The sequence below is a fragment of the Schistocerca cancellata genome, chromosome 1 (assembly GCF_023864275.1).
Source record: "Schistocerca cancellata isolate TAMUIC-IGC-003103 chromosome 1, iqSchCanc2.1, whole genome shotgun sequence".
In the NCBI taxonomy this organism is placed as follows: domain Eukaryota; kingdom Metazoa; phylum Arthropoda; class Insecta; order Orthoptera; family Acrididae; genus Schistocerca; species Schistocerca cancellata.
The window spans coordinates 887,792,817-887,817,940 of record NC_064626.1 but is presented as its reverse complement, the minus strand read 5'-3'; the positions used below and the strand labels follow the sequence as shown (position 1 = coordinate 887,817,940).

General features: G+C 41.9%; 1 protein-coding gene across 1 annotated transcript in view; it reads left to right on the top strand.

Annotated features, from left to right (window-relative positions):
• The first annotated feature begins 1,527 nt into the window (after positions 1–1,527).
• LOC126190707 (uncharacterized) overlaps positions 1,528–25,124 on the top strand; it is a 387,936-nt gene continuing 364,339 nt past the window's right edge. The window contains exon 1 of the mRNA XM_049931180.1: positions 1,528–1,685. Coding sequence (XP_049787137.1) covers positions 1,631–1,685 — 55 coding nt within the window. The 5' untranslated portion in view covers positions 1,528–1,630. The remainder of the gene's footprint in view (positions 1,686–25,124) is intronic.

Genomic DNA, 25,124 nt, shown 5'->3' with positions numbered 1-25,124 from the left:
CAATGAGAGTCCTGGCCGAATGTGCTCGACATCACTGTAAACGGGCTTGTTGGTCTACGGAGGTCAATGGTAGTCAGCGCAAGTGGCGCCATGAGGTCTGTCCCCTTTCTGTGAGCCGCATATTAATGGTCCTTCTAGTCGCTGAAGTACCAGTTGTACGTCGGATCGATGAGGATGATGAAAATGAAAATGTGTGTGAAATCTTATGGGACGTAACTACTAAGGTCATCAGTCTCTAAACTTACACACTACTTAACCTTTATTATGAGAATGACGAATATGGGTATCTGAGTGCCTCGGTCCTCACCTTCTGTCGTCTTTCTAGGTCGACTGTTTCCTTCTTGACGCCGTGTTCGTCCGTGGTTCACCCATTCCGACGATTTGCCGATTACTCCAACCGGCTTCTTTGAGTCCAATTGCACGTCCTCTCTCAAATGTTGATATCTGCGTATATTGTTCTCGCGCCTGTGTGCGAGGCACATAGTTACTCTCCGACTGAGTACACAGAATGAATTTAGCCAGTACTTTTTACCCTTGTTCAACGTGTCCCCTGTTTACCATCCTTGCCTGCTGCGCCGCAGCTTCACACTTTCATCCATCAACCGTCACAGTTTACAATTTTGCATTTTGCGTCGATACCTTCTGTAATATCAGTTTGTGTCCACTTAGCATAACTGCCTCGTAGTACATCGTATTTTTTTCGCAGAGTGTATTTAACTAAATTTTATCTTTCAAGGCCAGCAAAAGAACTTTGAAGATGTAGATGTTAATGTTTCTGTACAGTGACAGTAATTTCACAGCAATTGTACGACAAGCAGGAATGGTAGGTATTCGAAGGCGGCATTTTACGGGTCACAAAGACACTTGAAGAGCTACCGCTGGTGAGAGAAAGGTGCTTCAGCGCGATTTTGTAGAGAGACGGAAAACTATTTTCTACTTTCCACAATCCCGCCGATAGCACTAAAGTTTGCGTAGCTTATACCAGAACACCGCTCAAGTCTGTGGGACACGTATCAGGCAAGGTGAACTGTGGTAAAGTTGGGGGTAGTGCAGATGGTCACAGACTACTTTGGCTATCACAAGAGTGTACAGCAACAGCTGCAAAATCTTGACTAGCAGCCTGCTGAAGAAAGAGGCCTAGTACATCGTGGAAAACTAGTGGGAAAACTCTTAGAAATGATTTTTCAAAGTGGAATCTACGAATATCCTTCAGCTCGCTTCTGCCATGCGGAGCGTAAGAAGCAAAGTGGACCAGTAACTTCTCTCCAAGAGGCGTGTGGTGCTGTTTTCCGCACGGCTCGTTCCTGATTGTAATAGACAGAAAATGCAATTACGATGTAATGGAAGCAGACTCTGCCTCGTTCTTCACAATTGTTTGCAGGCTACAGAGGTGGATGTGGACTATTGAAAGCCGGTTTGAGACGTCGGATAGCGTTCGGTAGTTTTCGACAACAATCGGCAGCGGCCGTGCGCCTTCGTGCACCGTGAGAGCAAGATCGATGTTGGCAGGGCAGTCCGCGTGGCGGCACTGGTGTCGGGGCCTGCGAGTCAGCCGAGCTAACGGACTCCGGCTGAAGAGTGAGCGCCAGCAGCAGCAAGAGCGGCACCACCACTGCCAGACACTGCCGACATGGACCGCCGGCCAATCATCGCCTTGCTCCTGCTGGTCGTCTGTGTGCACTCAGGTAAACCCCACGCAGCTCCCCAGCTTTTGCAGAATGCCGAGTCCCTGTCATAGGCGGGAACCCATCCACTGCATCGCTTGTTATGAGGGCACAGCTTAGATAACACTTCGCGTTCTTTTGAGAACAGCATAGAATGGTAGACAGCAGTCCGATGTTCATGACTTGGGAACGTTTTAATTTGTCGCACTGTATTAGCTACCATCAGTTACATTTGCCTGGGTATGCACAATTTAATGAATTCTACCCCATGCTCTACGATAAAATTAAAAAGTACTTGGCGCACAGCCCAACGTGAAAAAATATTCGACATGCATGGCAGTAGGAGTGGCAGTATCTCGATTATGTAACGTGTGACTGGAACACGAAACTAAGATATTAACACAGGATCAAAAATTTACACGATACGCATGACGGGTAGTTTTCTGCATTTACGTCGACACGACTTGGGATGATGGCAGTGTCCGGGTTTGTAGCAAAATCGCTGCAAATGTAGGTATAGAACCACTTATCGCCAACAATTCGTTGCTTAAATCCATAGATGTGTGTCGATAGAGCAATAATTATCTTATTTCAGTCAGCAATAATAAACAGCTGATTTATCTACAAATCAATGGCTTACTTTGCTGAGCGCATGATCTCGGAAAGAGACTATGCGACGACAACACGTACTGAAAAGAGGAAATAAAAAATGTTGACGTCTCTCTTTAGTTTTTCACGTTCTTCGAAAAAAAGTGTTTTATTTACAATGTTTTAGATGGACCATAGTTTTCCGAACAGTATTACGCACTGTTGAAGAGATTTTCGTCTCTCAAGTTTTTTGAACTGAATTAAAATGAAAATACCAAATTTTTGCATTATCGATCAATTTTTAAGTGAAAGAATAATAAAAATTGTATTCCTTGATATGCCACCTACTGCCCCGCATAACTCATTCGTAAGAAGTCGTCAGTTTTGTACGTTTTCCCTGAAAAAGGTGTCTTTCAACGCTCTTCTCTTCCTCAGTGATAAGGTACCGTTACTTTATCGTTAAAATTTACTGTTCTCGATGTGTCCGTAGTTTACGAGACTGGTAGAAAGCTCTTTCCGAGAAACCCGTTTTTAAGCCTCTCGCAAGCATCGGTCTGCGATTTTTCTCAGCTCATGTGGAAATAGTTACCAAGGTGAATATAAGTTCGTGTCTTCTTTTACATGTATGTGTGATAACTTTTAATTTTAAAATAAGTATTTAAAAATGAATTGATTAGACGATAGGAGGTTACTTTTCGGTAATGTCGCTGGCATCAAAGCACAGTTTGAGTGCTCAGGTTTATAGAAGTACTTCGATAAATGCTAACCAATTGTCGACTCCTCTGAGCTCTAACCGTACACGGCGCTTAAAACGACGATTAGGAACGAATTTCATTGTTGTCTGCACTTGTATTTTAACGACCTGTTCATCCTCTGTCTGAATACCCACCTTCTTTTTATTGACCTCTGGTCGTGGGCATCTTCTACCCTCCATCTGATACAAAGACTTTAGCTCTCGTGTCCAAGAGATATTATATACTGCACCACACACTTATACTTCAGATGTCCGCCAAATAGTAGCAAGTGAACCAAATTTAAAGCCCAGAATGAGCAAATACTCACTACAGTTTCTAACGTTTTATGCGCCAAAACTGTACCACAATGAGCTTCAGTCTACGCCAAAGGCAATATCGAGGCGTGGGCGCACCTATGTGATTTGAATACTGCTCATTCGGCTGTAAAAGCCACATTTTTCAAATCTTTAAATAGCACCTCAATTGTCCATATAGGCCTGAGAAAACTGTTTCAGTCGCAATTAAAAAAAAAAAAAAAAATCTGTTAGAACGAGGGATCGAAACCGTGTCCCCCATGTGCCAATGAGGCACGCCTGCCAACAGAAAGAAAAACTGTTCAACTAATTACCTGCCCGGCGAGCAGAGGACCTCAAGTGATAATAGTCGCTGAAGATCTAGATATATCCTTAATAGTTTTCGATGACACAGCTTATGTACGTCATTTCAACTGGCTGGTGGATTTCCTCAGAAAATACTATAGAGTTTGATATTCTTGTGGAAAACCTGACCTAGAAAGCAAACTATTCCTCTGTGGCCTTTACCAAGGAGAGTTCTGTTCTCTGTTGCTATCTTCAAATCAATATGCGGGATGTATGGGTATATGTAGATGTATTTTCAAGACGACTCGTTAATTGTCTTTAAAAAAACAATTCTTCATAATTTTCTTAAAGAAACGGACGTTTCTAATTTAATACATGATGTACCGATTATTCATTCTTCGCGGTCGTACATTACTTCAATTAATTTTCATTACCAATCAGTTCTAGCTGTAAAATATTTAATACGGGACGCTCTTATAGATTTTCGATTCAATGGTTTGTCGTTGGATTACGATGTCTTTCCTTCCTTCTACACGGAAATCAATATATACTGCTGTTATAGATGATAAGAAGTGTTTCTGACACGAAGAAGGAAAATTAGTGGCCATTATGAACTTTATTAACCACACCGAGCCTCTACACCGAATTCAGGTCTCACTCGAAGCCACATCAGACGATAGAATGCCTATCGCGAAATCAAACTGGAAGCTCAACTGGAGATCCTAGCTCAGTGCTGACAAAGTTATTCGCTCCTGGTGAATCAAATGTTCGGTACTGAGTAACTGATATATGTTACAGGACCGGGCGCCGTCTCTTAATACTAAAATATACTTAAGCACATCTGTGCCTTGATCAGTTGGTCCTTATTTTTTCGTGGACGAGCAAATGTAAAATTTTTCACGGTGACCGTGGCGACTGAAAAATTCGGTCAAAGCATTTTGTTGTGTCTACTGTGGTATTTTTTACCTTAGTTACTAGTCGCTTAGGCTTCCTAGAGCCTTTTTGCATGATTTCACACCATCTACAAACCCAAAACGACGAGCATGAGTACCTTCAATCAGAGTCTGTCCGGAGACACAGTAACAGGAAAGTTTCACGTACATCGTTCACAGATTTTACAAAACACTCATAAGCAAACAAAAATTCACACAACAAATATAATAAAACAAACAGCCATAGAAAATGAATATAACACACACGCGATAAAAAACTCAGTCCTTAAGTACGTAATATATATGGAAGGAAGTCACCATGCACATATAAACTTTAAACAACAACCCATGAGAACCTAAGACATAGGCAACAACAACGCACAGGTACAACAGAACAGGACTTCCCTATAGAGCAAAATAGTACACACGCACCTACAGTAACAAAATAGTGCACAAAGTAGCTAAGATATAAAAGAAAATGGAACTAAGACTGCAGAGAGGATACCGCGCAGACATCACGACACAGAAAAAACGCAGACCTCGTGACACATCCACAGACAGATTCAACACTCAGATGCCACTCTTGTCAGTCCATTTATGTAGATCAGATATCCAGGAACTCATTATCAGAATCCGGAAGAACATCATCTCCTACTCCATATTTGCTAATCACTTAAGTGGTCACAGCCACTTGACCCGCAATGTTATAAGTGGCCTTCAAAACCACGTGTGAGGGTTTCATATGCTCTCGCTCTCTACGTGCAAAGTATTAGTCCTACTGAAAAAATGAACATCACCGTTTTGGTAGTAAATCTGATGTAGTTAAATTTTGAACCGGGGTACATTTCCGCTAGAGGCCGTTGTTTTCGAGTTATTAGAAAAAAAACGCACGAAAATGATCTTCAGACACACCCCCATTCTCACAACCAGCCCCCACCGGTCAGGACTTCTAGATGTTGTTCATAGTACGCGCTCCTACCACTGTACAAAATCTGGCGACTGCACAAGTTATTTCCCATGTTCGACCGTGTTTGGTCTTATTGACCGGCCTTATTACGCCACCGGTTTAGTAGAGCACTTACAAATTGTAAGGCTGACGTTTATTTAAATTTTACACAATAATTTTGTGAATTTTAACAGCATAAAATAACCAATTATATCGTTGTACTCGTCAGGCCTTCTGACTGCGAAACTACTGTACTTGTAAGGGCTAAGATTGGATCGAACTGTCAACATAATTAGTTTTAACGTAACGTTTAAAAAATTCGTTTTTCTTTCATTACCTTCACGGGCACCTTTCAATTAATAATGTTAACCAAATAGTTGGTGGCGTAATAGTCGATTCAATACGGACCAAAAAAGATTGAATATCGGGATCAATAGAGACTAAAAAGGTCGAATATCGGGAATAGTTCGTGTAGTTGCGAATATTTGTACAGTGTAGGAGAAAGTACCACAAACAGTATACTAGAAATCCTCACTGGTGAGGGATGAGGGTAGGAGTTGAGGTACGTTCGAAAGTAACTTTTACACATTTTGCTTGAACAACTCGAAAACCACGGCCTCTAGCGAAAATGTACCCAGTACAAAATTTAACTAAATTAAATTTTGTACAAAAAAGGTCTTTTTCATTTTTTTTATTCACCTAATAGTTAGCGCGTAGTGAGCGAGAGAACACTATAATCTCGAAGTGGTTTCTGAAGGCCAGAAATAACATTGCGGGTTGCATAAAACGACAGCGGTAGGGGCAGCTGAATCTCACTGTTTATAAGAAGAGAGAGAGACTAAAAATAAACACACTCACAGGCTATACTAAAAACTTATCACTGACAAATACTACCACATACACCGAGCAGTAACAGCAGGGATGCTATATCACTCTATAAATGGTACACAATTCCATACATTGAAAGAATTATACAGACAAGATAATACAGACAGACCGAAATGTTAATATATAATATCCAATATTCAGCTTCATTTATATGTTTCCATAAATTATTCTAGCATATCCACTTTTCTAAGAAGGCTAATAACTTTAATTATATGCTGGTTCTCCTCTCTGCGATCTTTAATTGTTCTTTCTACGGATTACGCAATATATTGGCTGAACAAAGAACCTGTACCTAATGCTATTTAGGAGCTGACCTCCCGCTTCCGCACGTCTGTAGTCTTAACTAGCAAGTGATGCAAAGAAGTCTTAGCAGTAAACTTGTGGTGTTGCTGACCACTCCAATACCATATGATCAAAGGTGTCCAAAAACTATTTCATCCTCGAACACGGTCCCACATTAAGTTTTGCAACAGTGAAGCTGGAATTTTTTTTCATTCTTCTTCTTCATGTCTGTTGTAAAACTGTCGCTGACTTCTGGAGAGAATTACGACGCTCTAGTCTTACGTAACGGTTTTATATGAGGCTGACGTCTGGGACTGGAGTACGCTAGTCCAGCAAATCTGTTTTTCTTCTAGCCATGAGGTAGTGTGCCCTGCTATGGGACAACAGCATTATTACATAGACGTGGAAGGTATGTGATTCCAAACTGTTAACGCAGCTCGGAAAGGTGTTGTTGTCTAAAAAGTTTTCTAATTTTTCCGTCTGCAAAACTAGTGCTCCGTTCTGAAATCAGGAAGGCAAACACCGCACTGTCTTGCCAACCCTCCGCTACAACGCTCATCTAGGATAGTAACGTTCGTCAGACACCCACCACTTTCGCACATGTCCATCTGAGTGGCACATCACGATCTGTTTCCAGTCGTTGTACAAAAGCTTCTTCCACTTGTCAGCAGATCAGTGGGATCGTTGTGTAAGTACTTTAAGATACGTAGCGTTTTCTTCGAATGCTCATTTGCAGAGCGGTTTCACAGAAATCGTCAAGCATCGAGCGCTATTGCCACTCCACATATCCTCACTGGTCCCTGTACCTGAACCGCAACCGAAATCCTGTTCAGTAGGTGACGAGGATGTCTGACGAGTGATTCGTGTCCACATATCGTCTTCTCACTAGTCTTTATACCTGAACTGCAACGGGAAACCTCTTCAATAATTGGCAAGGTTGTCTGACGAGTGATTCGGGTATTTTACGTTAGGGTTCGACGGTTTACGGCAGTTAATTTCTTTGACCTACCAGAGCAGTAGTCGTGTTTGGTATTTCTCTTACTTCTACACTGGTCAATAACATCGGTTTGAGTGGATTTGGGCACAAATAACGCCAGCGAAACATCGAAAACTGAGTTTGGAAACTTGTGGACCCCTCAATGATAACGATTTGGAACTGACTTAGCTGCAACCATTCACTCATTCTGACAGGAGACACGTATATGGAGCTTAAACGTTATCTCTGCAGGCGCATGCCCTCGGGAGCGTTTTCTGACCTCACGCGAACAGCGCTCAGTGAGGTGGCGGACTGCTTTCGGCCACGTATCTAACGCGCCGATTATGATGATGTTTGGTTTGTGGGTCACTCAACTGAGCGGTCATCAGCGCCCGTACAGAGTCCCAATTTGTACACAGTCCAATCGAGGCACCGTCACGAATGACGGCACAAACACCCAGTCCCCGGGAAAAGAAAATCCCCAACCCGGCCGGGAATCGAATCCGGGACCCCTTGATCCAGAGGCAGCAATGCTAGCCACTTTTTTTTATCTCATTTTGTTCGTTTCATCTGCTCGGGGTGGACGCCGCAAGACACCCGTTTCAGTTCGTCGTTGATCCATTAACTCAGTTTTTTTTATTACAAAGGGCAGCTAACCCTCTGATCGAACACACTGAGCTACCGTGCCGGCTAAACTAGACCATGAGCTGCAGACCTAACGCGCCGATGTGCTCGTTTGTGTATTTGCATAGGTGCCCAATGGCACATAAAGGTAGTGAATTTTGGGACTTCTGTAAATGTCGAAGATCGAAGCACGACTCTTAAGCATCCCACCCTAACAGAGAACGCAGTAATGCGTCCCTTTACGAAGTGTTTTAGCTTTCCTTTTTCCTATTACATTTTTGCCGATGAAACCATCCTAGCATTCTCCTTAAGTGATTTAGGAAAATCTCAGAAACCGCCTTCGGGTGGTCGGACGAGAATTTAAATCTGTTAACTATAAAATTTATTTCAGACAAAACTCACTTAGATTGTTTAATGGCTATATTAATTTCGATTGACTAGTCATTACCAATAGCCTATAAATCATCTTGGCCGATAACTGCGTCAAAGATACTTGTATTGGCTATTGGTAATGACTTGTCAGCAGAAAATGCAATACCCATTAAACAACGTATGTGAGTAATGACTGAAATAATTTCATATTTAAAAGCAATGTGCTGAGAGCGCCCTCTACCAATAACATGGAAAATATCAACGAATTCAATTCCTTTTCTCCTGAATAATAGCCCAGTGCCTCAACTATTGTGGCAACAGTAATCTTTCAGACCGCATGATCGCAGCTACTTGTATACGGTGCACAACATGCGAGATGGGTTCATAAACTCAGTCAAGTGGCGTTCTGCTTATTCCTTCGAAGTAGCTCATTCTCAAGAAACAATGTCTTGTTTTACGTCATTCAGTACCAACAGCCAGAAGTAAACCAAATACACCAGATATTCTGAATATCTAGAGATGGACTCCATTGGCATACTTGTTATAACTCTTCGTCCCTCTTCAGCGTTTATTCAGAATGCGTGTTGCACTTTATGCTATATACCACCTCGTCAATTCTCTTCGTCTCTCGACAGAAATTTACTTCATGGAGGAAAAAGGTTAGGGCCTATATTACAAGAAACACATAGTTATATCGCCCAGTAGCGACCGTAGTTGCTAACCTGCAAGTTAGCGTGCCACGTAAACAGTTGTTTAATATCGTGTTAATGGTTCTGTTAGAGTAGTCCATTAACCATCTAATAAAAAAGAGAAAAGAAATTTCAGCGCAGTGTGAATTGTAGGATTTGAAATGTTATTGCAGTTAACGGAATTTCAAAGAAAGCTTTTCATGGACTGGTAGATAAAAATTACAAAAGACCAGAAAAATCGTCAGGAAAAAACATAAAATATTTGCTAGACGCGAGTAGTGGTGCTCCTGTCAAAGTTTTGTGACTAACATATCTACTCCAATAACAAACGTGGGAATTTCGTGATGTGATGTCAATTTGCTATGTACCTCTCAAAAACTGCTATTGCTTTCATCTCCAAATCGCGATAGCGGAGATTGCCAATGATTACCAACGCACTTAGTTAGAACCACCACGGCAACCATTCGTCTGGTGTGGCACGGCAGTGTGTACGTGGAAACACAGCACTTGCCTAGTTTCAGCTTCCTTTTAACCAAACAGGTCTAACAATACGATCGTTACGTAAGTCATTTACAGTTCAAGACAATGTTTGGTTGATTTGGGAGAGGGGACCAAACAGCGAGCTCATCGGTCCCATCGAATTAGGGAAGGATGGGGAACGAATTCGGCTGTGCCCTTTCAAGGGAACCATCTCGGCATTTGCCTAAAGTGATTTACGGAAATCACTGAAAACCTAAATCAGAATGGCCGGAAGTGGGTTTGAACCGTCGTCCTCTCGAATGCGAGTCCAGTGTGCTAACCACGGCATTTTAGACAATTACACGTTTCCTGGGGAGCCAGACAAAAGTCTTGATGAATTGTCGGTGACAGTGGCTAATTGTTGCAGCACTCTGAACAGAAACTAATGCCCGATAATTTTGTGGGCCAAAACTGCTATTACACGTTTAAAGCTGTTAATGCATTACAAAACATATCAGCGAGACAACTCCAAACCGCGTAACAGAAAGTCCTCGATTTGGCAGCGTCTTCACACTCCCATTAAGTGCCAATGAACTACTTATCGAAGCAGCCTACGAGAAAAACTCGTCAAACGTACATATTTAATTCAACAATGCCTTTAAATATTGAAAGTGAGCTATTGATTTGTTTGTAATGGAGTGGAACTTCAGTTGTCTATTTAAACCGTGAGTTATCTTTAGTGTTATCAATTGGCTATTTTTCACCCCTTTCAAAAATTCCCTTTTTTGTCATCGGTCTTCTGACTGCTTTGAAGCGGCCCGCCACGAAATCCCCTTCTGTGCCCACGTCTTCCTTGTAGAATAGCACTCGCACGGAAATTCCTGCATTATTTGTTGGATGCATTCCAATCTCCAACAGTTTTCCCTTCTACAGCTCTCTCAGATATCATGGACGTCCTTCCTTAACACATTTCCTATCGTCCTGTCCATTCTCGTAACTGTTTTCTACTTGTTCCTGTCCTCGCCGATTCTGCGGGGAACCTCCTCACCTTATTAGTCCACGTAATTTTCAACATCCTTCTATAGCACCACATCTCAAACACTTCGATTGCCTTCTTTTTCAGATTTTCTCAGTTAGAGATCCACTTCCATACAAGGTGTAACATAATGATATTTTAACAATTTGGGAGATCAAGGGTGAAATTTTGAACATTTTGATATAAGGAACATATAGCCGGAAATGTGAAATAAAGTTTCTGCAGCATTGTAGTAGAGTACAATGAAATACTGTAAACTGAATCTGCAGCTTCACTGATGTAGAGTAAATATTCAATGTGACGACCATCGGCTTTGTTACATAATGTGCAACGACGAAACATGTTACGTCTGATTCTCCGTAAAATTTCGCGCCTCCCTCTGATTGCATCAGGTGCAGAGTACGCAAGGGACTGCACGAAACCCCAGAGGAAAAAGTCAAGACGGGTGAGGTCAGGGAAGCGCGCAGGCCAAGGGACTGGACACCCTCTTCCAATTAGTCTCTGCCCGAAGTTGTCTGTGAGATATGACGTGGCCCGACGATCCAACTGCTCTGGAGCACCGACGTTCTGAAACCACAAACGAGTGCTCAGTTGCAAGTGAGCGTTCTCTAGAAGTTCAGACAAGATATTGTCCAGAAAGTTCAAATGCTATGCACCATTCAAACGTTCTGGTAAAATGTGTGGTCCAATAAGGTGATCTCCAGGAATTCCACCCCAAATGTTCACTGAGAATCTGACCTGGTAACGGCTTGTATAGGTAGTGCGTGGATTTTCAGCCTAATGGTGCGTATTACGACATACTGTCAGTGGAACAGCGACCGATACAATATTGAAAAAGTTTTTTTTAGTCAATTGTTGCAGTTTATTTACTTTACCTACTGGCTACCGGTTTCGGTACGTAGTACCATACTCAGGCCATCCAGTGATCGAAGATTTCGACAACACCAGTACAATAATGCCAGAGCAATTTACAAAATAGTATCCTCTATGACAGCACACAGTGCACCTTAAAATACAGGGTGGCACACGAAATGTGTTACCAATTGTTTCTTTCACAATTTATGACGCACATTAGCTATCCCGCTGGGATCTCTACAGCAGTACCAGTAGAGCTTGGAAAAACAAATGAGTTACGAAATGACGTGTAATTCACGATACTGCCGCTAGGAGACTAGTAAGAAGCAATGGCTGTCAATGGAAGACTGACGACACAGCAACGATCGGCAATTGTGTTACTTTTTCATGAAACGAAAAGCCTTGCTGTGACTCAGAGGCGTTTTCGACAACAGTTTAACACACGATGGGTCCCTTGCAAGAAGACCATCCACAGGTTGTAAGATAAATTTGTACAGGAAGGAGCAGTATTGGAAGCGAAGCGACCTCGGCCTAAGCCTGTTTGTTCGCCGGAGAATACTGAAGCGGTACGAGTTGCTGTACAGAGAAGTCCCGGGAAATCGTGTAGAAAGGCAGCAGTGCAACTGGGAAAATCCACACGCTCCGTTCAACGCATTCTTAAAAGTGACCTCCATATGTACGCATACAAAATGACCTGTGCACTGAAGCTCACTGAAGAACACAGGCAGAAGAGACTACTGTTTGCTCAGTGGGCGGAGGATAGGGAAGAAACTCTCAACGACGTTTGGTTTTCAGACGAGGCACATTTTCATTTAGACGGTGTGGTTAACAAACAAAATGTACGCTTTTGGGCCACTGAAAACCCACAAGTGCTTCATGAACGATAACATTATGCTCCGAGGATTACAGCGTGGGCAGGAATTTCCAGTCACAGACTTACTGGACCCTTTTTCTTTGAAGAATCTGTGAACAGCGAGCGTTATTTGAGCATGCTTCACAATAGCTTCATTCCACAGCTTCTTGCTACTGCCTTGCCCTTCAACACGCAGTGGTTCATGCAAGATGGAGCAAGGCCACATACTGCAAACACTGTACTGGAGTTTTTAAACGAGCATTTAGACATGTGGATCATTTCACTCAGGTTTCCAGATCGCTTCAATGACGGACAAAATTGGCCCCCCAATAGTTCAGACATCAATCCATGTGACTTTTTTCTTTGGGGGTACCTAAAGGAAAAAATTTTCCCGAAACGTCCACGTGATTTAATGGAGCTCAGAAGACTTATTCTTCAAGCTTGCAGTGAAATTACGGAAGACATGTGCCGCAGGGTAATCACTAACTTCAGTATTCGTATGGAGGAAGTTAGGAAACGAAATGGTGGACATATTGAGCATGTGCTGAGTTAGAACAAATGTCCATGGATGGCTCTTCATTGTAGTATATGTTCCTTTTAGATTGTATTGACAATAAAGTTTGTATTCAAAAACAAAATGGTAACACATTTCGTGCGCCACTCTGCTTATAGGTGGCGTCTTACCCCTGGCACTTAGTCGTCGCGCTAGCTTCCCAAGTAGGTGTAGAAGGTTTTCTTTACCTCTTAAAAAATGTCTCGAGTGTGTAATTTAAAATTAACAAATTACGCAACAAAATAGTCCCCACTGTAGTAAAACATTAAAAGCAAAATAGCGAAGTTTACATTGTACCTCTATATGCAGGGTGGAGCAAATAAAAGTGTCCCGATGAGTGGTTACGTTCGGACGTGAATGTATGCATATCACCACACCACGTGACACGCGCACTATGTGTACGCCCGCCACGTCATCAACACAGGTTCAGGGCGTAGTGTGGACTGTATTAGTGTGAATGGAGCAGTGCAAAGGGGAAGATGCTGTTCCCAGTGGAGCAGCGGGTGTTGTTGTGGAAAGTTACGTGACAACAAAGGCGTGGAAACGATGTGATCAGTCGTATGTTCAGAAGTTAATGGTGTCAAAGTGCCATGCAACGCAAGTCCGAAAGTGGCGTCAGACTGAATTTGTTTTGAACAACTCAGGAAACATTCCGAAACGTGTCTGCACACCAGAAAATGTGACTGCAGTTCACCAGAAAATGCTTCATAGTCCTACCAAATCAGTTCGACGCTTGTCGCAAGAGACACGTCGATCACGTGGACGAATACTCCACCTGGACCTGCACATGCGTCCCTACCGAGTGTCTGTTGTTCATGCATTAAAATCAGCAGATGCTCCTGGACACCACTAGTTTTGTGACTGGCTGTTCACTGAGATATGCCTTGGACATGGGTCTTCTCTTTACGTCTGATGAAGCCTGGTTTCACCTGAGTGGTTATGTCGACTTACAGAATCACAGGTTCTGGGCAGAGTAGAATGCCCATATTTCCACGAAACACCATTGCATGATCAGAAGTTTGGGGTTTGGTGTGCATTATCTGCACGCCGCATTATTGGTCCCATCTTCTTTCCTCACTTCGGCACGTTATGTTGCCAACATTTTGAAACCATTTTTGTCAGAATTAACGGAGGAGGAAAAGATCTACATCTACCTCCATCAGGATGGAGTACCTGCCCTTACAGCCGGCCGAACCTTTGAGAACATTTACACAAACTTCACGCCTGACAAAGTCGTGAGGAGAGGTCAGTCTGCTCGCGGCCCTAGCTGGCCACCGATGTCATCTGAACTGCTGGTGTGCGATTACCTTTTGTGGGTTGCCCTCAAGTCTAAGGTGTATCGCAACAGCCCTCGTAGTGTTCGAGAACTGCAGCAGAACCTTTCGGATGTGATTGCAGCAATCCAGCAGTCCAGCTTTGATCATTCAGCCTTCAGCAACTTGCTGACCAGGGCCCAGTATGGTGGCCACTTTCAACATTTGCTATAGTGAGTTTAGTACTGTATTTCCTTTCCTCTACTGTGTTTCTTGTACCCCGGAACTCTGTTCTCTGGACCACTTTTTATGGCCCCACCCTGTACAATTTGCAGCACCATAAAGCATCGATCTAACCACGTGTCTTTAAAGTAAGCAAGTGTCGTGGTCATCATAGTTGTATATATTAAAAGTGCAAAATTATAGTTATTGGAAAGAAAGTGTAAGACGTAAACTTGGCTAAACAGATTTGCTATTTTGCTTATAATGTTTCATTACAGTGGGGACTATTTTGTTATGTAATTTCTTAATTTTAAATTTTATGCTCGTGACATTTTTTAAGAGCTACAGAAAGCCTGCTGCAAATAGAGGGCACTCTGATCACTGCTTGCGGCAATTTACATCAATTTAAAGCTCAACACTGGGCTTTTTTTAAATAATGTTTGACACACTTACTTGGGAAGAGAGAGCGTGACGACTGTGTGCCAGGGGTAAGAGGCTACCTATACATTTTCAGGTGCACTATATACCATACGTCTGCTGTCGTAGAGAATGTCCGCAGCTCGTGGTCGTGCGGTAGCGTTCTCGCTTCCCACGCCCGGGTTCCCGGGTTCGATTCCCGGCGGGATCAGGGATTTTCTCTACCTCGTGATGACTGGGTGTTGTGTGATGTCCTTAGGTTAGTTAAAGTAGTTCTAAGTTCTAGGGGACTGATGACCATAGATGTTAAGTCCCATAGTGCTCAGAGCCATTTGAACCATTCGCAGAGAATACTATTTTATAAATCATTCTTGCATTATTGCACTAATGCCATCGCAATTTTTGATCATAGGATGGCCTGAGGATGGTACTGTGTACCGAAACGGTTGCCGGTAGGAAAAATAAATGCACTGTGACTAATGTAAAACAAGCCCGCCCAGTTGGCCGAGCAGTCTAACGCACGGCTTTCCGGGCAGGAAGGAGCGCCTGGTCCCCGGCACGTATCAGCCCGGCGGATTTGTGTCGAGGTCCGGTGAACTGGCCAGTCTGTGTATGGTTTTCAGGCGGTTTTCCAACTGCCTCGGCGAATGCGGGCCGGTTTCCCTTATTCCGCCACAGTTACACTATGTCGGCGATTGCTGCGCAAACAAGTTCACCACGTACGCGTACACCACCATTACTCTACCACGCAATCATAGGGGTTACACTTATCTCGTGTGAGACATTGCCTGGGGGTCCACCGGGGGCCGCACAATAATCCTGGGTTCGGTGTGGCGCGGCGGAGGGGTGAAGTGGACTGCGGTAGTCGTCGTGGGGTTGTGGACCACTGCGGCTGCGGCGGGGACGCAGCCTCTCCGTTGTTTCTAGATCCCCGGTTAACATACAATGCAATACAATACATACAATCTAAAACAAACTTTTTCAGTCTAATGGCGGCTGTAGGAACTTTATTTCACATTTCTGGCTATGGGTTCCTTGTATCAAACCTTCAAAATTTCGTGCTCCAAAATCTCCCAATAATTTAAAACGCCATTCTGTTACACCCTGTATACAAACATTCTGAGAAATTTCTTCCTCAAATTAAAGCCGGTGTTTGATATCAGTGTATTTCTTTTGGCCAAGAATACCCTCTTTGATTTTGCTATTCTGCTTTTTATGTCCTCTTTACCACTTCCGTCCCGTGTTATTTGACTTCCATCGTAGCAGAATTCCTTCACTTCGTCTACTTCGTGGTCCCTAAATTTTGTGTTATCGCTAACCACATTTCTGGTACTCATCATTATTTTTTCTGCGGTTTACTCTCAGTCCATATTCTGTACTCATTAGACTGTTCATTCCATTCAGCAGGTCCTGAAGGAAACAGAAGAATTACCGGCGAATCTTATCAATGATTTCCTTCCGCCGTGAATTTTAATCCCATTCCTGAAACTTTTTTAGCTGCGTCGTTGATTCCTAGGGGTAAGGACTGAACAATAGGGGCGAAGACTACATCCCTGTATTATGCCCTTTCTAAACCAAGCGCTGCACTCTTGGTCTTCCATACACTATATGTATTTATATGTATTATTACATACACTAAGTGATTCCTGACAGTCCACTGAACGAGCTTTGTGTGACGTGGAACTATGCAGTTGAGAATACGTAAGTTAATGGCACACAGGATGTTCGCAGCGTAGATGTTGTCCATCGGAATGAGTCAACGGAGAGAACTAAGAAACTGAGAAGAGAACGTGACTGGAGGAGCCAACTGGTTCGGACTGTTACTCAGAGTTTTCACAGGGCCAACATGTGTCCACGGTTCTAGTGGAATGGATCGGAATATTTAAGGAACGCCAAAACCAACCTTCGTTCAGAAAGATCAGTATTGAGCTTTAAACAGATGTAAATTGTGACTGACATGGACCTCTATATCATAAATAGTACCGTGCGAACAATTCGTCAGATACACTTGGCATCTACTGCAGACGACTTTGATTGCAACTGAGGAATGGAGATCAACGATGGTGCAGTCTGCAGAGAGACAAAATGTCTCCGTTTTCGTATAGACTTGCTACGCAGAAGGCAGTGGCCACAGGAAGGAAAGCGAGGAGTGTTTTAGACTGGTGCAAAAAATGCTGACATTGATTTGTTGGGCAGTGGAAGGAGGCCTCATGGAGCAGTGAGTCACAGAAGATGACGTGGAATCCAGGCTGGCTTGTGTGGGCGTGGCAGGCGTCTGGCGGACTGTTTGCACCAGAGCTTGCTTCTGCGGCGGTGAAATTAGGTGGAAGTGGTGATATGGTGAAGGGCTCTCTTTCCTAATTATAGCTACAGTTATTACTTTTGGTTAATGATTAATATTGAATAGTTGCAGTAAAGTGAAGAAGCTACTAAACCCTTCTTGCCTAACCGTATAATGTGTACTAGTCTTCGTTATCATTAAAGTTGGGAAAAGAGTGAGACACATATTCATGCGTAGTTTTCAGTGACTTTACGTGATTGTTGCAACGAACTCAGCTGTGTTCTCGCAGTCCAATTTGTACTCCACTTCTTCACACTGTGGTCCGGTTGAGTAAGATACACGCGCTGAATGTGGGAAGACGAAACAAAAACGCGGCTGTGCTTTGTGTTCTTTCCATTTCTCCGGCCCTTTGTAGCACAGATCGCGGCTCACATTGAAATAATGGCCGTCCGCGGACATTTTGTGTGCTGCCTCTTTGCACAGTTGTCCAGAATGAGAGCTGCAGAATCGGCTCTCCTGTTAGTACTTCCCGTTATTTACACGAGAATGACTAATGCATTTCACAATCTTCTAGGTACTAGTTATTGTCGGTTCTAGCGACTGAAAAAATTTTCAGATCATGTCGTTAAGGCAAAGGGAGAAAGTACAGAATACGATTGTAGTGTCTATGACATTTAGTTCAACTCGATATTAATAACGAAGGTGATGAGTTATGCGAACGTGAACCATCATGGTAAAATTCCAGCAGTGAATTAATTACTGCGTCCATAAAGACCGGTACCACGAGGGCTATAGCCTATAATTAAACATAAATAAAACAGTTTTCTCCGTGAGTCATTTATTTATTATAGCACTACGTGTTTCAGTGGTTCAAACTATAATCTTCGCGTGTAAACTACACAGCTGCAATCTTAGTATTAGTGAGGAGCACAGAAACCTTTTCACAACGGCAGGCCAAGTAAAAAGCAGGTTACTTTTCCTACTTCGTAAGTGATAGAAAATTTTCCTCAGAGATAGCTTTGTCAGAAATAAAATCAGTAATGATGCAAGCTTAAGCTAAAGGAAACCAAATAGATACTGCATGCTGCTAGTCGTTGCATGTTTACTGCACATGAGGCGTTACACCGTTCCACCACTTTTTACAACTATATTGTACATATCAGAGGTATGGCATTTGCACTAAGTAAATAGTTGGTGCAATTTCTGAAGCTTTGTTGTACATCACAAAAGTAAAAATTATGAATATATTAAGAATTTAAAAATAAAAATAAATGAATCTAATGAGGCTCATTTCAGAGTTTGAATGCTATTTTCTTTGTTAACAAAATTTTAGTTATATATTACATGTCTACATTTCTTAAATTATTTATTGTGTTACAAAGATCAATACGCTGCAACAGAGAGTGCATACGAATATAGTTAGGTAGATCTCATAGGAATAATAGAAGAAGAGATAAATTAAAATGCTGTGATCTTAAATTAACTGTAACTTATGAAAAAAACATTACACATAGTACCAAATTTTTTTGAAAAAAGTTGGTTGCGCCTATTACATTATTGTGGTTGAGCAGATTTTTACCACATTTCTTCGCAAGAATATAAATTTCTATTTATTCATACAGGGACATTTTGTGCTCTTTCTGTAGTGTGTTTTGTTTCAGACCGTTTTGTGCACTGTCAAAGTGATATCCGGTGTGTTCTATATGGAAGACTGTTGCGTATTTAAATGGTGTGTTATATCCAAATACGTTGATTCGGTCTTTGTATGTGGCGTGGAGGTTTAACATACATATTCAGCTGAGAATTTATCCAGATGCATTGATTCGGTCCTTCTGTCTAGTGTGGAGGTTTGATCTACGTATTCAGCTGGGAATTTGCTGTGTGTAATTTTATGTGCACAAGAGGATGAAAATTTATCTTCACTGCTTGTTTTTTAATTATGGGACAGCCTATATATAATTTATTGCTTTTTATAATGCAGTTCTCACTTTGTATAAGTTGAAAAATTTACAAGTTTTTGGAGATAGTACCGTTAAGGGGCTGCTGTTTTTACTGAATTGTTTTGACTCTTAATGGTTGTTTTGGTTTTTTTTTTACGTTTTTAACTAAGGTGTCTACTATTGTGAGCTCATGCCCTTTGATTGCAACTATCCTTTTTATGATTTTCATTTCGTTCTGGAAGTTCTCATCACTCAGTGAGATTTTCAGACCTCTATGAATCACTGAATGGTACCGTATGCCACCAGTTTGTGCATGTTGAGGAGTTGGAAAGAAGTATGTATGTTCATGTCAGTGGCAGTAGGCTTCTTGTATATTTGGATGTTGGGCTTGCCTTTTTACGCGCAGATGAATTGTGGTAAATTTATAGTGATATTTTAAATCTGTTAAATTTATAGTGATATTTATTATATGTTCACAAGTCACAAGTGAATTCAATACTCTTGTTCATTTTGTTAATGGTTTGGAGGATGGTTGTGCATCATCTTTACTTTCCCCATCTATTACATGTTGTCTTATTTATGAGTACCCTATGCTGCAGATAGTAGTGGAATATTTCTACCACAGTTCCGATATGCTGGCACCCGTAGCTAGTCCAATTGTTTTCTTGCTTAGAAGTTTTCCTTCAAAAGGGAAATATTTGTATTTTACTACTATCTCCAAGAGATCTATGCCATTCAGTAGTTTCTGAAGAAGAAAGCTTCTTGTATTTTATGACGTTATGTTTTATAACAGCTGTTGCATCGTCGGTGGGGATGTTAGTACACAGTTTAGGTACCTTTGGAGAGTCAAAATGTTCAAATGTGTGTGAAATCTTATGGGACTTAACTGCTAAGGTCATCAGTACCTAAGCTTACACACTACTTAATCTAACTTATCCTAAGGACAAACACTCACACCCACGCAGAGGGAGGACTCGAACATCCGCCGGGACCAGCCCCACAGACCACGACTGCAGCGCCTGAGACCGCTCGTCTAGTCCCGCGCGGCTGGAGAGTCATTTGGTGTGTTGTTTATATATGTCATTCAGCTAATTGGCTATTCTTTTAGTGAGGGTTCAGACATAAAATTATCTTGTAGATCTCGTTTAGGTTTTGTGAACTCTTATATTCTGAATATTTTATGAGTTTGATGGTTCACGCAGCTTTCTTTTTGTGTAGCGTAAGAAATAATTCACGCGATACGAGCATGTGATACATAAGTAAATTATGTAAATACAACAAAATAGGCAAACTCTGAAATCTGCCACATTTGCTTCTTTTGTTTTTGTTTTTAAATTGATAAGATATTTATAATTTGTTATATTGTGATGTACTAAACATTTAACAATCGAGCCGCAGCAAATGCACCAACCAGTTACTAAAAAAGGAACTTGTAAATGGTCATCAGGTAGAACATATTTACAAATTAAAGTGTAATGTGACTGGCAATAACTCCTTCCAGATAATTATGCTTAAACGTACAAATGATGCATGGAACATGAAAATAACTAACTTTATTCTTGATATAAATATGGCCCCATGTCTGATGTAGCTATAATGTCTTTGGAACAGTGAACAAACGGTGTAACAACTCATGTACAGTGACAAGAACATGTAACAACAAGCATTATGTAGGTCCATTTTATACTTCTTGACCTGAAGTACATCATAATTCTTTCATACTTACTGTTTTTAAGGTTAATATTGTGATTTCCCAGTACATATGATTTCATATTTGTACCAACTATTGGCGGTATGGTTCAATAAACCCAAACGAAAAAACTGACAAAAAAAAAAACTGTTCTATTTGCGGGCCAGTCGGCTGCTGTATTTTATTCCCAGAGAGCGTTTAGAAGCTCCACGTCTTATAGTATTTCACTATAGATAACTACATCGTCAGCAAAAAGTATGAGGTTACTGTTAATATTATTTACCTGGTCATTAATCTACAACATGAACACAAAGGTTTCCAGTCACGTCCTTGAGACACGCCTGTAGTTTCTTCTACATCTGTCGATGACTCTCCATCTAAGACAAAATGCTGTATCAATTCTACTGAGAAATCTTCGATCCAAGTGTCATATGATACCTCATGTTCCCTGATCTTACTTTCGTTAAGAAGCGTTGGTACGGCACCGAGTCAGATCGATTTCAAATGTCAGGAAATACTGTATCTATCAGTTTGCCTTGATCCATGCTGTTCAGGATATCACGTGAGAAAGGCCTGATTGGAATTTTGTATGATTAATGTTTTCCTAATCCATGACGATTGACATGGAGGAGGTCATTCAGTTTGAGACACCTTGTTATGTTTAAGGTCTTAACATGGTCTAAGATTCTGCAACGGAAGGCTGTCAAAGATTTTTTGCCCTTCCAGAAGATGGGCGTAACCTATGCTTTCTTCCAGCTGTTGAACAACGATTTTCTCAAGGGATCTGCGATATATTACGGTTAAAAGATGGGCCAACTGAGACGAAATTTCTGAATAGAATATGATGCAGATTACATCGAGGCCTCGAGCTTTTTGTTCAGTTTTAACGTTTCAGCTGTTTCTCAATGCCACTGACATTAATACCTGCATAACGTATCTTTGCAGTGGTGCGAGAATTAGACTGGGACAGTACTCTTGGATTTTTTGAAAACGGAGTTCTGAATTGATAGTTTTGCTTTGTTACTCGTAATTTGAATTCCTGATTCATTCAAGAATGTCTGGACGCTAACTTTACATATGATCGGCATTTCTTTGGGTTTTGCTAGAGGTCATGTGACAAGATTCTTTACGGTAGCAACCGAAGATTTCACACGTTGCCTTTTGCACAGTAAATACTCGCACGCTTCCCTTTCCATCTCTGTACCTACAGCACTATGCTTTGTTTTACACGTAGGTGCAGTAATCACTGTTTCGTTACGCGTTTGTTAAAAAGACTGTATACCATCGAGGGCCCCATCACTAACTGTTCCACTAGATACGTATCTATACGATGCTTGCTCAGCTACACATGTTCTCATATACTTGAGCCCAGTTCCTCTCCATTCGTCTGCCCAGAGGTAATTGTTTCCAGTTTCTTGTGGAGAGATGATACTACTACGTCTGTATGTAGATTAATGAAGATGTAAACTCTTTCTTCTTGTTTAGTTACCCATAGCACTTTCGTAATCATGTTGTTACAAGCGCCTCATGTTCACTGATACCAACGTGGAAGTCTGAAAGAGGTCAGGTTTATTTCTTGCCATTAGATGTGTTATATTTCCATAGTGAGAAGGCTTTAGAGCTATCTGCTCTCGGCATTTTCAGAATGTGTGATGATGAGGGATGTCAGTGCACACAATGTACGATTTTGCAGTGAACACATAGTGTGTTGTGGGGCGATCACTCTGTTGTTGTATAGCCCGCATCTCGTGGTCGTGCGGTAGCGTTCTCGCTTCCCACGCCCGGGTTCCCGGGTTCGATTCCCGGCGGGGTCAGGGATTTTCTCTGCCTCGTGATGGCTGGGTGTTGTGTGCTGTCCTTAGGTTAGTTAGGTTTAAGTAGTTCTACGTTCTAGGGGACTGATGACCATAGATGTTAAGTCCCATAGTGCTCAGAGCCATTTGAACCATTTGAACTCTGTTGTAGAAATAATTCAAAAGCCAAGATCGCTTAAATACTGTTTACTGGATGACCGATTTCAACACACTAAAGGTTTCGTCATCGGATCTGAATGTAGCGTAACATTTATGAACCATTTGGATATAACGATACATGAGGCAGACCAGCTGATATAAAATCATTGTCACAGAAATAAAAATAAAAAACAACTGCTCTCATGGTCATTCTACTCCATCAGGTATGTAAAACCGAAGTCACAAGATAAAACTATTTGGTACATGACCGCTGCTCGACTGACAACGGTCGACCAGTTTGGTGTGACTCGAGCTGAGCATCCCGTGTGCTGGCAGCGAGTGTCACTTTCTCTCTCCTCTCTCCTTGACGGGTCTGAAGTTTTACTCATCTAACACGGTGGGTACGTGATAAGCCATCAAAAAAGGATCTAACGCACAAAATAAGTTACAGGGAGTCATCCGTATGCGTCCAAAACCGCCGTAGTAGGATGCAACAAGCATGGAGAAATGGCTGGACTGGTGAGTCATGTTACATTTTAGTACTCGAACGTCTCTCGACGTGTTGTCATACTTGAGGAGGTGGGTTCGTCTTTGCAGCGACGTGTAGTTCACGTCCGTTCATGCATGAGTAACGAGAAAATCTAACGAAACGGGTCAGCTGGTATGTATGCCATATTTCCACGCAGGCAGATGTTGTAGGAATCTTGTGCATTTAACAGCATCCTGAGAGAGTCCATCAGCAGGACACTACTCATTACTCAAGAGGTTTGTCAGCGTGGTTCGATGTTCACTCCGTGGACTTGAGAATGTAAGCGGCTTGGTCTCACTTCGACATCTCCGACTGTCGGTACAAATAACATCACTGCTGTCTTTGTAGTGTTCCAGAGAGGAAAAAGAGACCGTGAGGCCGCAACTGATAGACAGCGGAGCCACGGTCTGTGTACGCTGACCTGTGAGCTTCAAGTGTGGCATTCGTGGGTCACTGCCGACGGTACTGTGGAGTACTTTTCCTGAATGTCTAAAGACTATTAACAGCTCTATTACGTCTTGCTCAGTAGTGGGAAGCAGTGGAGACCACTCCGACTGATTACCGCTTGAGTTTAGTCATCTTCTGGAAAAACATTTCATCACCATTACGCGTAAATTCTCCTACATCATTATCCTTCACGTTCAGACAGAAGACTTTATCGCGCACTATATTTTTTTTTAGCTTTCGTATGAATAAACCTGTACTCCTTTTTCTCGCATTTTCGGAAATATCTGCCATGAAAAATATTCCACTTTTGGTTGCCACGTCTGTTTCTATATCTCTGTTGTTAAGCTAGATTAAATAGATGTTCATCTACAATATTTCTAAATAAATTTTGCTAATCGAAATATCACGGTTATCAGCTCTCAACACGAGTGTACACCCGAGGATAGTGTAGGTCACAGATTTGCCAGATAGTTAACAGTCGCAAGTACGTCTCTCTACAGCTTCTACGAACCACAATGAACGTTTCTCGCAACTGTGCAAGCAACTTGCAGCTAGTGACCTCACTACATCATCGAATATTCGTCAAAGTAATTCGAACGCTCATCTGATTTAGACAGGGACACCTATCGCATCTAGAACTGTATGAAGTTTCCTGGGAATATATGCATATAAGAGTAAACCCGTAATTGTGCTCAATAGGAATTTATACCGTACCTCACAAAGAAACTACTACAATTCCGTGTGGAGAAAAGTGATGAGCTCATCAGTTTTTTGTTTGATACAGAACATAATTTATCCATAAATTTCACATCAGTCATGTTAACGTTGGGGAAAGTGTATTATTTTATCTTCATCCTCATCATACCAGTGTGGGACATTTGTATCAGCGTGTTTGCGGTCAACAATAGCTGAGAAAGTACAGTTCTCTGCTGGGAGCGAAATAAGCGCTATTCAGTGAACATTGTAACCTGCTGTATTTACAAACCTCTCCTAATTGAAGAAGATAGTCTAGATTGTGTGCTGGCCTTGGTGCCCTTCATATGTAAGCAAGACCTGCGCCAGGGAACTGTGTAAACGTAGACTCATAGACCCACAAGATGTATTTCAGCTCTACAGAGTTCATCCCCTTCTGTCTCTATAATTCAAGTAGTTTCTCTTACGTCATTACATTTAGCAGTCAAAGTATTCCTACGCGCTTTGTGAGCTGTAATTTTGGATTGCTGTAGTAGGTTAAGGGTTGTTGTCATGGATGCAGGCACCAACAATTTGTCCTCGTCTGCAGTATGCAGGACCGTACGTCATTCAGGAACATGCCAGAATGAAAGAGGAAGGGAGACAGATGG